At 36.1% G+C, this 16721-nt stretch overlaps 1 protein-coding gene across 1 annotated transcript; it reads left to right on the top strand.

Moving 5' to 3' along the window:
- The first annotated feature begins 2358 nt into the window (after nucleotides 1–2358).
- On the top strand, nucleotides 2359–16308 carry LOC139125828 (fibroblast growth factor receptor 4-like). Its single transcript, XM_070691931.1, has 15 exons — nucleotides 2359–2657; nucleotides 4952–5269; nucleotides 7023–7310; nucleotides 7648–7923; nucleotides 8856–9170; nucleotides 9272–9400; nucleotides 10125–10312; nucleotides 10985–11201; nucleotides 11581–11691; nucleotides 12123–12307; nucleotides 12497–12619; nucleotides 13575–13686; nucleotides 13900–13996; nucleotides 14446–14545; nucleotides 14866–16308. Exons 1-15 carry the CDS (start codon nucleotides 2618–2620, stop codon nucleotides 14938–14940), a joined length of 2574 nt encoding a protein of 857 aa, XP_070548032.1. The 5' UTR covers nucleotides 2359–2617; the 3' UTR covers nucleotides 14941–16308.
- Nucleotides 16309–16721: the final 413 nt, after the last annotated feature.

Raw genomic sequence — 16721 nt, forward strand, 5'->3', positions numbered from 1 at the left:
TGAGTCAGGTCATGACCCCGACCGTCTTTGGCATAGTGACAGGCCACTCATAAGGTTCAGTGAACACTTAGGTCAAACGAAATAAATCCTAATCTTATCGTCAGCGGCAATATACAAACCAAGCTTGTATTGGAAGTATATTGTTTAGACCATGACAAAATTTGGCCTGCGTGCGCCGGGTCAGTGAAGAAAAAATCACCCTCTGTCATCATATTTATGAATATTACATTCAGAAGAAACAATGCCCGTCTATACAATTCTTTTATCTCCACGGTAATATGTATCAGGGTAAACAATTACTTGCGAACGCAGTAAACACAATAAATACTCGTGTCAAATAATCTCGTGCTATCGTTCTCCGGTACATACATACACTGCAAAGTTCGTTTTTTGTCAATTACCTGCCATTATATTACCATGCCCTGCCTGTCGCATTTTGATTGGTAGAGCTGAACCACGTGACTGACCACAAATACACAGTAATGGTCTGTTTACATGCCCGTGAATATGAATAATAAGATTAACAACTCAAAGTATCGTAACTTTACAGCTCAAACGTAAATCATGATCAAACACAAAATAAAATGGAGCACTTGTGTGCCAAGTTGAGATACCTTTTTCTGAAAATTGCCAATATTTCACAACACGCGTGACAGTGCGTCGCGTATTGCTCAGTTCTGGAGCCCTGTTGTCGTTCGCTCCGAAATTTTCACAAATTTTGACGTTTTTCTCCGATTCGTTGATAATATAATTGAAATAACAGACTCCGCTCTGACCATTAACGTTTATTTATGGGCGCGGGCTCGAGGAAAGCCAAATTAACGGGCTCTGTAAGCCTCGCCCGTTAATTTTTGGCTTTCCTCTCGCCCTAGCCCATAAATAAACGTTAATGGTCAGCGCGTCGCCCGTTATTTCTATAATAGCCGTGGAATGGACCGACTCCACTTGTTCAGCATATCCTTACCAGCATAACCACGGTGTTTCAAGTCGACGGGTTATCACGGTCTTCCTAATACTGCACAATATCATAATATTATATTTCGTGTGAAGCCTGACGGCAAACGAGGATACCAAGTTCAAATATTCCAAACTAAGAAGAACTGCCGGGATGGCGACTGGGTCATTGAGTTAGACACTACTTGGAACTCGGGGAGTACACATCGATCGTGAAAAATGCTTTGAAATATAACTGTATGGCTACCGGGTAGTTCGACAATTAATGTGTATCTGCTTCATATGCAAATTGAAGAGGTCTTCAGAAGACACTGATACATTTTAGTTGTTTCATCTTGTTCATTAATGGCCGAATCATTAAAAGAGCAATATGAAATGTATGTATGTACACACATTCTGCAGGACGCATGTAACAATGCGCACACTCCACTCGGTGCACGTGGATTCCGAAGAAACTTGGACATTTCAAACTGACGTTGCTGGCGCAATCTCTCACAGCATTTCCTCGATTTGAGTAATAACCTTTCAAAAAACCTCCGCAACAGAACATGTAGCACTGAATTATACACCATACTGCCATTTTGGCTTTTCTGATAGAAGTTTATCGATATTTCAGTCAAAGCAGGCAGAAAAAAGTAGAAATCACACTAGTGATGAAATATTTAACATGACGTTTGCAAAATCTATGGCTTTGGATTATCTAGAAAAGTTGTGGATGAACTATCAATACAAGTGTGAGACGATGGTAAGCCAAAACAACGTGAAACTTTCTAGAGTGAAGTTTCAAATGTAAATCTTAATGAGTAATGTCAAGAAGTCTCGATCATTGCCTAAACGCCAACAAATGTATATATATATATATATATATATATATATATATATATATATATATATATATATATATATATATATATATATATATATATATAATCGATATTCTTGAAGTCAAAACAAGTAATATAGAAATAGACTTCGTCCTTTCTGTGAGAATATGCGAAATTGATTCAAACGTATATGGCAGTCGTTGACAGATCACTCTTACTTGTACTAAACATTTAGACTAAAAGAGCGCCAATAAGCGCCAGCTAATAACTTTCGTTTAATATGCACGGATTTTTAATTGCTGAGTAGCATCTCGAACTAAATATTCATATCAATTCTCCAAAATATCGTATTTACGCAATAAAGTTATCAGATAATATGTTTAATTTACATCATAATAATATATATGGTGTTCTTTTTACTCCATAATTGTCACTATTTAAGCATAAATATCATAGAGTACAGACATACCAATAATATATCGAAATGCATGCCGGCTTCAAACTAGACGTTGGTTTTCTGTTAGGAGGTGAAAATGTAAATTTATAACTATAACAACCATTACATTTACACTAAAAATACACAGCCGCATAACAATCTGCAATTGACTACATGTACGCCAAACTGCAATACAAGATACTTGTCACCAAAAAATGTTTTAACTCTAGAATTATAACTAGCGCCATCGAACGGATTTCACACTTACATAAGTTTAATTACATTTAATGAGAACAGGCAACATCGAGACAGGAAGTGTGTTGCTGAGTGGTTAAAGGTTACAAGGTTACAAGACAATATCATTCCACTATTCCATATTGTCGAGGACGTTTATAGCTTACGGATGGCTGCGTTGACGCTCTTCTGTACGATCTTTCTTACTGGTAAGTGTATGCACATTTAATGGCCGATTAATTCGATGTCTTCCAATAAATGGAGTCACTGCAGAACATTGCAATGCACTGAATATGATGGATAGGACCGTGTTTGACCTCCTACTAGCCTTATGGCATTAGGCCTATGTGTTTTCTAACTCAAACTGTGCTGCTTTTAAGGTAATATACGCCTCGAAAGTGAAAGACAAACTTTTGCTCAAATTTTCTTTAAAGGAATCTTTCAACCATTCTCTTTCAAAATCAAGAATAAACATCGGGGATAACCGTGCAAATTTTAGTACTAGAGAAACAAATAACCCAAGATTTACCGATATTTAAAATTCAAAATGGCCGCTTTCCCCGCGTCAACTCAATGGAGTAAAATAAATTATCGAATTTGGAAAACCTAAATTGGTGAAAAGTTTCCGTACACCAAGAGCTTTAAAATGAACCCCGCAAGTGGTAGCTTAGAAAATACTTTTAAAAGATTGAGAGTCCAAACATCTGTCCCTAGGGCGCGTTCTTCCATAATGAAAATTACGCTGTGCAAACTTGTTTTATTCATTCGCTTAAACATTCTATCTTAAGGTAGAACGCGCCTCGGGACGGAATTGGGGCTTTCAAATTTTTGAATTCTCTTCTAACCTACTACTTGTGAGTGCTCATTTTAAAGCTCTTTATAGAGAAAAGTTTTCACCGTCTTAGTTTTTCAAAAATCGAAAATTTTACTTTTTCCCCATAGAGTTTACACAGGGATGGCGGTCATTTTGAATTTCAAATATCGGAAAAAGAATTTGTTTCTCTAGAATCAAAGTTTGAACGGTGACCTCTGAGTTTTATTCTTGCTTTTGTAAGAGAATAGTCAAAGGTTTCATTAAAGAATAAAGTATAAGTCTTTCACTTCACTTTCGAGGCGCATATAAACACAAACATAAAAAAACTAAAAGCCATAACCATTGCTATATCAGCTTAAAATATCACAGCCAAAATCCTGTTCTAAGTGTCCTGTCTCTTACTAATGAATATGGCAAAATTATTTACCTATGACTCGGTAATGTGCCTCTAAATCTTATCAAATTATATTAGAAACTTCAAATATAAACAATACCGACAGAAGATATTTATTTTGGGAACTGTAGTGACACTTGCTTCAACGGAGTTGGTTGTGCGGTGTTAGGGGAAATATCAGTAAATATTTGATTCCAAATGCAATGCATATCCAGGGAACACCGCTGCTATCAATTATAATGCAGATAGTTATAGGTTCCTAGTGAATATCACCGATGGCACATTCTCTCAAACTATCATCAGTATAATTCTCACTAGCTCAAAGTGACAATTGTTAGCACTGGATGTAAATGTAGAGGCGATATAGATATAACAAGAGTCAATTAAATTTGCCTCGGTCAATGTACAGACATCTGAGCCAAATATAGCTTTTACTGATACTTTCACTTCAAGTTTGCTGTAAGGAGAAGACCCTAGTGTATTGCACGGTATGATGATTTTTAAAACATATGCTTCTGCATTAGCTCATATTTGATAGCATGTATAGCTATGCATGTTCCTTTCAGAGAATCGCATGGCTCATATCTTGATTTTGTGCAGCGATGAGGCGCGCAGCTTATCTTAAGCCACAGGGAAAGTGAATTGCAGAAATGAAACTCATAAAAGGTTCAGTTACGATCTCAGCATTGTAGTATTCACAATGATATAAAGACAAACCCAATAACCCGAATGGTACGAGGTAATAAAGTAATCAGTTCATATACCACAGACATTTACAAGGCCATCTCTGTCTTCGGGTGGATACTTAACATGGACTAAAATATAATTGGGCACAATAAAGAGAAATTGACGCGGGGTGAAAAGTGGTACAGACATGGCCGAAGATAACACAAAATAAATCTTCATCCACAAAAGCAACGTTTGAATTGAACTTTTCAATGTTGAAGGGCGTTTTACCTAGTAACAAAGACATGATGCTGCTGATGTCATTTGAACTGAGAATGCAACAAGTCATATGCTTGTGAACTCTCGTGAGTTCATTACATGTCGAAGAAATAAAAACATGTATTTTTGAAAAAAGTAAACTATTATAAAATCCACAGTAACGAAAGTAAAAGAAGCAGTTAAATCTGACAACTCATGTTGAGATAAACACGAAAAAAATAATTCGAATAATAAAACTTAAAATTATTATATGAGTTATGTTATGATCTTGCATGGTTCCACCGACATTGCGATATCGTGGAGTCGAATGTAGGATGCTGATAGAGAATATCCTGTTCTTCCTCCAACAGGTTTTGTAGAAGGTTTCTTTGTGGTGACCCCTAGAGACACACTCGTTCGTCTCGGAGATACAACACAGCTGAATTGTACATTTATGACAGTTGTTTCAGACAACTGTGCCTGGTACAAAGGCAGGGGAGCGAACAGGGAGGCAGTGACATGGGGGAGGGGTCAAGTTTTCGAGGAGGGCGATTTCGAGATTATTGACAGCAAAGATGACAGAGAATACAATCTCCATTTATTCAACGTCATCCGTGAAAATGAAGACATTTACGAATGTGGAAGTACTCTAACTGGACAAAGATCATCTGCGCACGTTTACGTGATAGGTATGTTTCAACAAAGGAGAGAGAGAGAGAGAGAGAGAGAGAGAGAGAGAGAGAGAGAGAGAGAGAGAGAGAGAGAGAGAGAGAGAGAGAGAGAGAGAGAGTCAATAAAGAACTAAAAATACTAATTTAAAGGTGCCATAATCTATTGAGAAGGTGACTGGAGTCTTATCGCCATGACTACCCAGGTCTTTTTTCCGTTTAAGATAACATTTGAAACCTGTCAGAAACTAATTCTAACATCATTTTATATTGTCAAGTTGTCTTAAAGCTCACATCTCCCATAAAGCCAGAACAACTTTTGAATGCACTGAAATACTCTGTCCCTTAACTCCTTTACTAGGGCGGCCAAGTTGTTCACTATGCAGAGGCATACTTTGAAATATTATACACCTACTGCCGTAACCTATGGGAGTTTGACCGTCCAATACTTTCCGTATTTTTGTATAGTACGCGGAGTCCCGAATACGGGAGACGCGCGACGCGCCTGTTTACCTTTGACCTAGCGATTATCGGATGTAAACAAACTATTTTACGGTGAGTTATGGACATAATAACAACTTCCACCAAAATGTATTCGTGGCATAAGGTTTAAAACACGCTAAACACAAAACTGAGTCTAAATGCAATTGAATTTTATTTTAAAAAACTAATGAAGTTGAAAACATTCAGCGACGTTTGCTTGTACTGCACTGAAAATTAATTGGCTTTGTGCCAACGCAAGGGACTTGTACTACGGAGCAGTAGATCGCGCGCGTTCCACACATATCGCATCCCTCAAAATTTACCATAGAATTAGTTTATACGGACGGTTAATGGAGGGAGGTGTATAATAATAGGGTTATACACAAAATACGGCCCTGTATGGACTCGGCTCTTCCAATCGGCTCGTCCAATACGTCATTCACTGAGCCCCCGTCCATACAGGGCCATATTTTGTGAATAACCCTATAGTATTGCCTTATCATGCATGTGATTTTATGCACTTCCACGAAACTTAGTTCAAAGCTTAGGCGGGAAAATGTAATGACCTACAGTTAGTACTGTAACAGATGGTAATTTGTCATCAGACATTATCTCACTGAAGAGTTCCAGCGATGCGTCGATGTATACTTTCTTTAGGTTGCACAGGGATCCTTTACTTCGCAAATTTTACGTAAAACGAAGATGTTTTCCTCAGTTTCCTGTAAACTAAGTCTGATCTCTTTCAAATTGGCTCTCGTCCCTAAAAGTGTATGATGCAACTCGTGACCAGTCTACAAAAAAGCAACTTTGCATTTTCCCCCAGAATTTACAATATAGCAACTACCGGTACGTACTGTAAAATCACCTACTTCAGTACATTTTCGATCGGATTCCTGATCACATCATACCGGTACCCAGTCACCTAGCGAAGACATCACAGTCAAAACCGCTGGGCCAACAAATAGCACTCTTCTAATACATTTTTAATATTCAACAACGAGACAGAAAAGAAATCGAGTTATAGTTTCTGAATGTCGTATGATTTATATCTCTTAATCAGCAATAAATCATCATATCGTATAAGAATAATATAAACACGTGCGTACACGGCAAACACTTGTGCGTAACATATACACGTCATACGTAGCTTACGGAGGTTCAGTGACATGGACTTACGTTTACGTATGGCGGCATTGTATTGGCTAACGCGTATCCCCTCTAACATATGTAATTTGCGGGGTAGTTACGTTGCCCGTTAACGGGATTTTTGTGATTAATTGTCTTTATGTAGACACTCTTCCTAACTGTACAGTCTCTGGAACTACAACGGCTGTAGCTGGGGAAGAACGCACGTTTGAATGTAAAATTAGTATGCACGCCCATGCCCCAGGTGAACTTGTTTGGATCAAAGGTAACAATGAGATGAATCGACAAGAAGGTCACGTAAATAAGTGGACTCTGCGACTCAGCAGATTTGATAACAACGTTATCTTGGATTGTCAGCTACAGCATGTGACCATACCAAACTGGAAGTGGAGAGATATGTCGTGCACTGAAAAGGTCACCATAAATGTCCAATGTGAGTAATGCTATATTAGGGCTCTGCACATACGTAAGCTTCATCTTGTATAACTGTACATAAAATGTTGACTTATGCGACTCTATGCCTTTACATGCAGATTGCTATGCTTAGTTTCTGCCAGGTATATACGTCTTTTGACTTGAGTTATATAAAACTCTACTCTTTTCTGTCTGCATTGCTAACTCCAGTTTCACTTTTTCTACACGGCTCCCTGTTTATCTAATACACTGTGTACCTATATTCCGCTCTATCTCTATCAATCTCATCTTCCTATAAAGATATCTAACATATTTCGGACATCCTCTAAATGGTACATGTTTTTATTGCTGCTTAGACGCCCCAGAAGTATCCATAGTCGTTACGAGTCGAGATCCCCTCATCGAAGGGAACACATTCACCGCTCGTTGTACGAACAAGGATTCCAACCCTACCAAGATAGATGATGTGTATTGGAAAGATCCTTTTGGGAGTACAGTTGCCTCAACACAAGACTTGATATTAAAGAACGTAACTCGAAAGCAAAGCGGTGTATACACTTGCGTCATGTGGAACAAATTTTACAACGGCGTGAGGGGAAATGGTACCGCATTTGTAGAAATTGATGTACACTGTAAGTATTTACTCCGATAGTAAAATCGGCTCCATATATGCAACACGATTGGAACTAATTTTGGAGAATAGAATATAGTAGTAATATTTTTATGATCAGCAAATTTAAGCTTATGTACTTTCATTTTTTTTGCAATACACTTGCGTTTACGGATAATTGTATATATATTTAAATTTTTAGCAATATGGCGGCTAAAACTTTTGATAATTTATACACTTTAAAGATCGTAGTCTCCCGAAATAGTTCATCAGCTGTTTGGTTTTGTTTATTTACCCGGAATCTTTAGAATTGTTGCAATCTTTAGAATATAACATGAACCGCAGATTTTTTGGTAGACACATAATTACTACAAGATAGCACAGATTAATGTCTTTGTGGAACTAATTTGTTGTGAAGTTCGTGTGTGTGTTTTATTGCACATATTAAATATTCACCAAGCGAAGCAGTTAAGGTAGAATGATGCGTCTCAGGGAAAGAAATTCGGGCTCAAATTCTAACAATGATTCTCTGACCACTTGTGGGGGCTCATTTTAAAGCCTTTTGTAAAAGAAAAGTTTCACTCTATTAGTTTTTCGAAAATCGAACATTTATTTGTTGCCCATAGTGTTAAAATAGGGATGGCGGCCATTTTGGATTTCAACATCAGGAAATCTTAGATAAGGTCTTTGTCTACAACAAAATTTTGCACGGTGACCCTGACTATAATTATTGCTTTAGTAAGGGAAAGTCTGAAAGTTTCATTGACGAAAGTGTCAGTAAAAGTTTAAGTCTTTCGCTTTTGAGGCTCATGTAACCTTAACATGCTTATATATGCAGCTTTTGAGCAGCCTGGGACATAACATGTTTGCTGACCAATGAACACATTGATAAGTATCTTTTTTCACACTCTTTGCCTTAGCAGAAATAAGCTTTTCCATGTACTCGTTTTCCAGATTCACCGAATGTGACTTTCATTAAAACAACAGTGGAAGCTGAGAAAGGTGACGTTATTGAGTTATCCTGCAGCGCTGACGGTTATCCAACGCCTATAATAAAGTGGTTTGGCGGCGACAGTTACATCATTCAGGGAATTGATGCCACCAGAGACATTGCGACCATTGTTGTGGAGCAACGTATCACCAGTTATTTGACAGTAACTGTTGCTGATGATTCATATTACGGTACATACAGTTGTCAAGCCTTGAACGGAATACAACCAAATGTGACCAAAGCAATGCAGATTGTTATGAAAAGCAATGCCGAATATGGTAAAAAACATTATCTCTATATTGAATTTAGTTTGGCTATATTGTTCAAACTCTTTGTTTAATAGACTGTGGCATTAAATATTCTCTTTTCATAATATTAGGTGTTCAAGAATCAAGTGATGTATCTGTTACCCCTGCAGTCGTTATTCCTCTGATAGCAATCGTGGCAATTATTCTTGGGGTTATTTTTTATTGCAAGCGTATGAAGAAGACACAAACACATAGTGCAAGTGAGTATTTAAAACTTTAGCCATTACAAGTCTTACTTAGATTTTTTCGGCTTACATTTTTAATCAAGCCAGCAAATGTTATTTATTCATTTATTTATTTGAGGTCTAAAAATAGTTGACATGACCCGTCTGCGACTATGCTTCACATATCATGTATAAATTATCTACAAGTATCCGCTGCAAATTCCACATATGCACTGTGTTTGGACTGAACCAATTGATATTCACAACTTTATTATAATTGTTGATTGATTGATTGATTTCTTATTTATATAATTATCTATTGAACTGTTGAGGAATCTACCATTTATTTGTTTAATAATATAGTTACTTTCATAATCATTTCGTTATTTCACATATTCGTTTGATGTTTAATCTATTGAATAGTGTATATCTATCATAATTTCTTTATTTATGGAGGGAATAGATTGATCGATTTTTTTGCTGTCTAATTAAGTGCCTACTTCGTCATATATTTTAAAACTAACCTTTTGTGTCTGTTTGCCTTCAATCCATGACATCGAAAAGATTGCTAAATTTAAATGGCTACATCGTCTCCATGTCACATGGATCTTCAATTGAATGCAACTTGGGTTAGTATGCCGTAATAAGAGAATGCATCGCACATAACTCACTTCAAATTAATCACTAAAGATTTTCAATAATGTAAATTGTATAAGTCTCCCATTTCCTATCTTCATTTGGTCATTGTGCCATTTCACAGAGATAGTGTATGTTAAGAATTCAGATGAATCGTCAAGTCGACCAGAAGAGGGCGCACTTGGGGACCATGATGTAGTAATGCCGTCGGTGATCATGAATAAATATAAACAACATAACAACGTCAAATCGAATAGCACGGATTCCGAAGGCATATACGAAGAACCGATAGACCGACTTTACAATACAGTGGTAGGAACAGTACATTATTTTTTTTTTTATCCTAATATTTGATACAGCTGACATTTTGAGAGTTACTTAGGTTGTACGATCAATGTACTACTAAAGTGTGCGTATTTGCGGGCATTTAGTATCATATATAATTGACGTCTTTTCGTTTAGCATTATATATATATATATATATATATATATATATATATATATATATATATATATATATATATATATATATATATACCTTCAATCTGGTGATTATAGAGGTGTACCTTGTGTACTTTTTCCAGCTCGCACCATAATGCAAGAAACTGGTGAATTCTTTGATAAATGATGCGCCTGGTTTATTGCAATTTTCTGATTTTACATTGAGTTAGATACTTCTGTTCAAAATTGAATTTATATTTACGTCCATATTAATAACCGTTCTGATTTCTGATTAAAGTACTTTTTCCATTTGAATTGAGATTTGATAAAGATAAAACCTGTATGAAAAAAAATTTCACTGAAACTCAAATGGAACTTTATATAACAATGAAAACAAAAAGAGTTAGCGCCTTTATGATATCATGTATTTATCCTTTAACGATAATCATCGCTACAGAGCTTGTATTATGACGTACGTTTGCATGCAGCCTGTTTGATATGAAACTGTTGTTGGCAATCCCTTTTTATGAATATTTCTGGCAGGATGAGGTCAAGCACTACGCACCGTTATCAGTTTACGGTAAAGCTGAAGCAACATACTCACACCTAAGGAGGTCTGACAACATAGACGTCTCGTGGGAGTTTCTCAGTTTCCTAGAGGTGTTGAATGAAGGCGCTTTCGGTAAAGTCGTGAAGGCTGAGGCATGGAACATCGCCGGAAGGGATGGAAACTCGGTTGTTGCTGTGAAAATCCTCAAAGGTAAGATCGATGCCTTCCTGTTATCTGTTACGTTGGAAAAGAACTATTTTAATTATATTGTGTCTCGAAACACGTAAGAAATGTTAGGGTTTTCGAAACTGAGAGATAGAAGCAAAACCAATAAGCCTTATTACAATGGCGAGAAGCAGTGTTTCTTTGTTTTGCGTAACTGTGAATCTTAGCCGTTGAAAAGCAGGATGTGTCGCAAATACGCAGTTCATAGCATTGTGTATATTAACTGACAAATCGAATGATGTAATATGCAAAATTAAGAAGTTAAATAACATAAAATGTTTAATGTTTTTCGAAAATGTATTTGTTTATTCATTAGAAACAAAGCTGTACATCTCCTTTTCCTTACATTTCCTTACGTTCATAGATAACGTTTCCATTGCTGATAAGCAGCATTTTCTCAACGAGCTTGTTGCCATGAGGTCCGTTGGTGCTCATCAAAATGTAATTGCATTGCTGGGCTGCTGTCGTGACTCGGGTAGGAATTTGTCTGATAGCATTAAAATACATTTATGAAGTCCACATAACTTGACATTAATATAAATCAAACAACATTTCTGACTAGGGATCACTCTCTAGCGTAATAACTCTTTCTTTGATATGACATTTCGGAATATTGTACTTTACAGCTTAGTAACTTCATTGGCATCCAATATTAATTGAGGCCAAACATACTACAACATCTCGTCACTCTATAATCGATATATTCACAAAATTCTCGATGGGATTCCGACTCACAACGTACTGTACCCAGTCACTAAGCCAAGACATCAAAGGCCCGGTCGTCACATGTTGTTAATTTAAATGAAACTTGAATCTGTTTCGTGACATTTCGTTACTTTAAGTAAATTGGCCTATTCCTAGTTTTATCTAGGATTATCATGCTTTCACACATGATATGTATTTCAGAACCCTACTGCATCATATTAGAATACATGGCACGGGGTAACCTGAAGAATTATCTGTGGAACTGTAACTTGGAAAGTGCTACAAACGCCAATTATGAAAATGGTAACTGGACCCTAAAAAGCTCCAGCCTGGTGGACTATGCCCATCAAATAGCGATTGGAATGGCATATATTTCATCGAAACAGGTAATAAAATAACGAGAAACCGGATTTAAGAATACGATGAATCAGTGTTAAACCTCTGAATAGTAATCAACTATTACCATCTTTGTTTGCGTGTTTGCGTCAACCCTGATTAGAACCTACTTAAATTTATACGATAACATAAACTTCAATCACGTTCTCAGTTTTTGTATATGCATGTTTCACCCACAGTGCGTACATCGAGATCTGTCGGCTCGGAATGTTCTCCTTAATGAACATGATGTCTGCAAAATCTCCGGCTTTGGATTATCCAGTAATGTTATGAATGAACGCCAGTACAAGCGTAGGACACTGGTAAGCAAATGCAACTTTGAAGCATGGTGTATCAATCCTATGTTTAGTTTTGAATTTTATTCAATACGCTTAATTTTAGATTGAATGTGGACTGGAAACTGCTGATATTGCTCTTTATAATAAAACACTCTGTGATTGTCATAAAAAAACGATGCCAAAGATTTTCACTTACGTTAGATTCATATAAAAGTGACAAGAAACGTGTCGATGAGAACGGGGTTTTAATTTTAAATATTCGTTGCAAAGAGCAGTCATTTAAAATATCTTATTTTTCCTATTCGAGAAGTCCGACCGTCTCTCAAAAGAATTTGACACTATTTAATTTATTCAAGCAATACCGTAACTAGAACATGATTAGAATATTGGCCATAATTATTTTTATTATTTTGTATGAATAAGAAATTTTAATAGTTGATATTAAACACAATGTCATAATGATAGATACATCAATTAACAAAAAATTGTTGAATTCAAAAGGTGTGAGTTCGCGTAACCTTTTTCTTGTTTGTATGACTGTTAGTTACACTAATGCTATTTTTACCTTTCATGGACATTGGTTAGTCAACATACGGTAGCACAGCAATAATTAAGTTAGTCACTGCAATATGTACAGTGAAAGCCTTTAAAGTAACGAGTAAATGCCTGACTCTTGATGAGACGAATAACATGAGTAATGCATCAGATCTCTAAGGCTGTTAACATCATGTTGCACCATGTGAAGAATTTCGTTTCCAGAGTGCTATAGCAAAATTCACTGTAAAAGATTCTTACAATATACAGTAGAATCCGTGAGGCTTCCATCAACATCCGGCAGTAGGAATCAAGCTGCAGAACAAATTGTGGATTCCATCATAATTCCAAAGCAGTATAATAATAAAAAAACACAAGAATCCAGCATAATCTTTTGTGGATTCAGCTATTTTGGCAAAGTTTTGTAAGTTTTGTCTCGTTTTAGGGTCGATTACCTATTCGATGGATGGCCGTAGAAGTAATGGATGCGCGTGCCTTTACTACGAACAGTGACGTGTGGTCATTTGGTGTTGTGATTTGGGAAATAGCCAATTTGGGTAAGTACTCAATATGTTCTTTCTATGGAGTAATAAGAAATACACTTTCCTGAATTTATGTGAGTACAAATGTCACATCGATCACTATAACGTAAAGTATAAATCGATAGAAGTTGGTTTGAAAATTATAAGGGGTGACTTGAGTGTAGGTTATAAAGTGAACTTAACTTAATGGATTTATATTTTATGCTACTTTTCTTCTTACCTTTTCAGGGAACAAACCTTACGCCGGCATGTCAAACAAGAAAGTAACATTATCTATAAAAGAGGGGTATCGAATGCCAAAACCTCCGCAATGTTCCAAAGAATTGTGAGTTTCACTTAATCACACACGTTAAAATATTGTGCTTTGAATAACATATGAATTAAACTATGCATTGTGTCAAAATCCATAGTTCATTAAAAGTGGTGCTGGGGAAAATAAGCTCACATGATTTTCTTAAGTAATTTCACTCCTTTTGTTGAAAATGTTGACATTTACGGAATGTATATAAAATGAGACTTGCTGGAGTAAATTGACACTAATTCGTTTAGTGACAAGAGTGACCACCTTTCAAGGCATACATTGTTGGATGTTGGTGTCTCAATATCCATACCTTCTGCTTAATCCATTGTTTGATTCGTCAATGTAGCTTAGGATTTAAATTAGGTGAAATCATGGGGTTCCTAAATTTTCCCTCGAAGCTTTATGAATACCCTTCTGTCGGCGTTTGCTCTCTCCAGTGAACAGTCCCTAAAATTGACAATAATCATTCTCAGGTACGCCATCATGTTGAGTTGTTGGAATGCAGACCCGAAGAAGAGACCTTGTTTCACTGAATTAACGGCCAAGCTGGAGAAATTGAAGTGCGATGGAAAGGTGATAAGAATAACATTTATCAATCACTTGTACTGAGTCATAATCATAAGTCTAGGTGGGTCCAAGCGTAATCTAGCAATCAAATATGCGTACATAGTGAAGGTTTTGCAAGGAGACACTCAATTTGTTAAGTCCATTTAAATAAGCCATGATTCTCTTGATTTATCTAGTCTCTTAATTAAAATTTGCTGACGTTCCTAACTACAAAAATATTTTAGTTGTAGGATTATATCTGACGTTTAATGTTTTACAATGTTTTCGAGTTCGCGTGACAACAGCTGTCTAGTAATCGTTAACTTTCAGAATCACTTTTTTCCCAGACTCACTTGGACTTGGACGCCATTGAACCAATTGATACCAGCGCTCTACAATCACGTGAAGAAGAAAGTAGTTGATAATTTCGAACGAATCAGCCAAATACCGTAACAGAAAAAGACGTCAAAGAGAATAATAAAGCTGCAAAATCTGCGAATTTTGCGAATACACTTGTTACAAAACCCCTCCCCTTCAATATCGTTAGTATTTAAACGTATTATATTAACCTTTCTATCAAATATATCAATACTTTATCATAGTCATAAACTAATATACCAATTATTCAAGTAAGATAACAACATCAAATTAACATTTCAATACCAGTTATATTACTAGACCATAGCACAGCTTTGGTGACACCATAGTAATCAGAGTTGTTATTGCTAGGTTGGCAACTTTCGAAACATTGTATACTCGAGATAAAAACACTTTTCCCCTCCTACTGTTAAATGAAGTTTAATATAAACAGTATTATGCAAATGCTGTATATGCAAGTGTCTATTGCTTTGTTTAATTTACGTCCAAATACAAAAACAGTTCAATGCCGTCATTCCAGGAAATTAAACCGAATGAAAATATTTCAGAGGGGGACAGCAGCTGACTTTACAGGGAGAACAGAATACCATATATCATAAAATAGTGTAAGCTGTTCAGGCATTGTTATGTAGGTACCTACTATTGGTGCCATGTACAGGAGACATGTCAGTTGACCTTTTTTCAAACATTAGCTTGGGTTTAACGTCTAAAGTTCACTTAGGTCAACACTGACACAGTATAAAATTTGTGACATAAAATTATGCACAGCTTTTTAAAACTTGTTTCACATTCAGCTCCCTACATAATAAACGTCAATTACTTTTTGTATGCCATGTATATTTCCATATTGAAAATAATCTTTAACTGATAGATTGTTTCACTGAAGAGAAATCAATGTACTTTGTGTTATGAGAAAAATTAATATCAATATAAAAAGAAAAGAAATGGTGTTCGAGTTTTACTCACATCTCTAAAATATATAATGACAATATAAAATGTATCTATGGATCTTCCTCCATCAAATTCATCACGTCATGGAGTAATGACCTTTTGAATGAAGTCAAATATGTGTGTGACCTCAATTATCATCAGTGTAGGTCTGGTCACGAGGTTCATGGTTCACAGAGTACATATTTTCGCATTAGTTGCTATTAGAACAGTTTCACAGAACACGCGTATCGTTACCCTGGTCAAGTTTAGGCCAGTGTTAGGCGTAGATGAGTCCTGGAATGTAATAATGACGCCAAATCCTCGAATAACTTGAACCCTGATCAAATTTCACAGTAGCAAACTTGCAAAATTGATATTGATCATAATTTACACTCTTCAAAATTGATTACAAAGTTATTTCAAGATGTGTACTTTCATTCTATAATAAATGATTCCTCTATGTGTAAACATGATCGAAAATGCTGAAATGGTGTATCGTGCTCTTAATTTCAAAAAAGGGTCACAAATGTTGGTCAAACGTTCCCGTAATGTCTTCGGTTTGATATTACCAGATCGCCTCGTGTATGTTTTGATATCATATTTTAGATACCTAAAGTAGGATATCAAAACACACACGAGTCGGTCTTTTTCCTCAACGGTTTTTATCGCTGAATAGTGTCAAAATGCATAAAGTATTCACGAGAGAGTAGTATTTAACACAGCGCAGTTTTCAAATTGGCAAATCTGAGATTTTTCCCATTAACACCTTTAAACGGGTTCGTTACATTCTAAAAATAAACAAACTATCTTTCAGCACAATGTAAAGCAAAAGCAGAAAACAAACAAACAACAAATGAGAACAAACAACAACGAAAAGCTTGCACACATGCTAAGA

This window comes from Ptychodera flava, chromosome 3 (genome assembly GCF_041260155.1).
Source record: "Ptychodera flava strain L36383 chromosome 3, AS_Pfla_20210202, whole genome shotgun sequence".
Taxonomy (NCBI): Eukaryota; Metazoa; Hemichordata; class Enteropneusta; family Ptychoderidae; genus Ptychodera; species Ptychodera flava.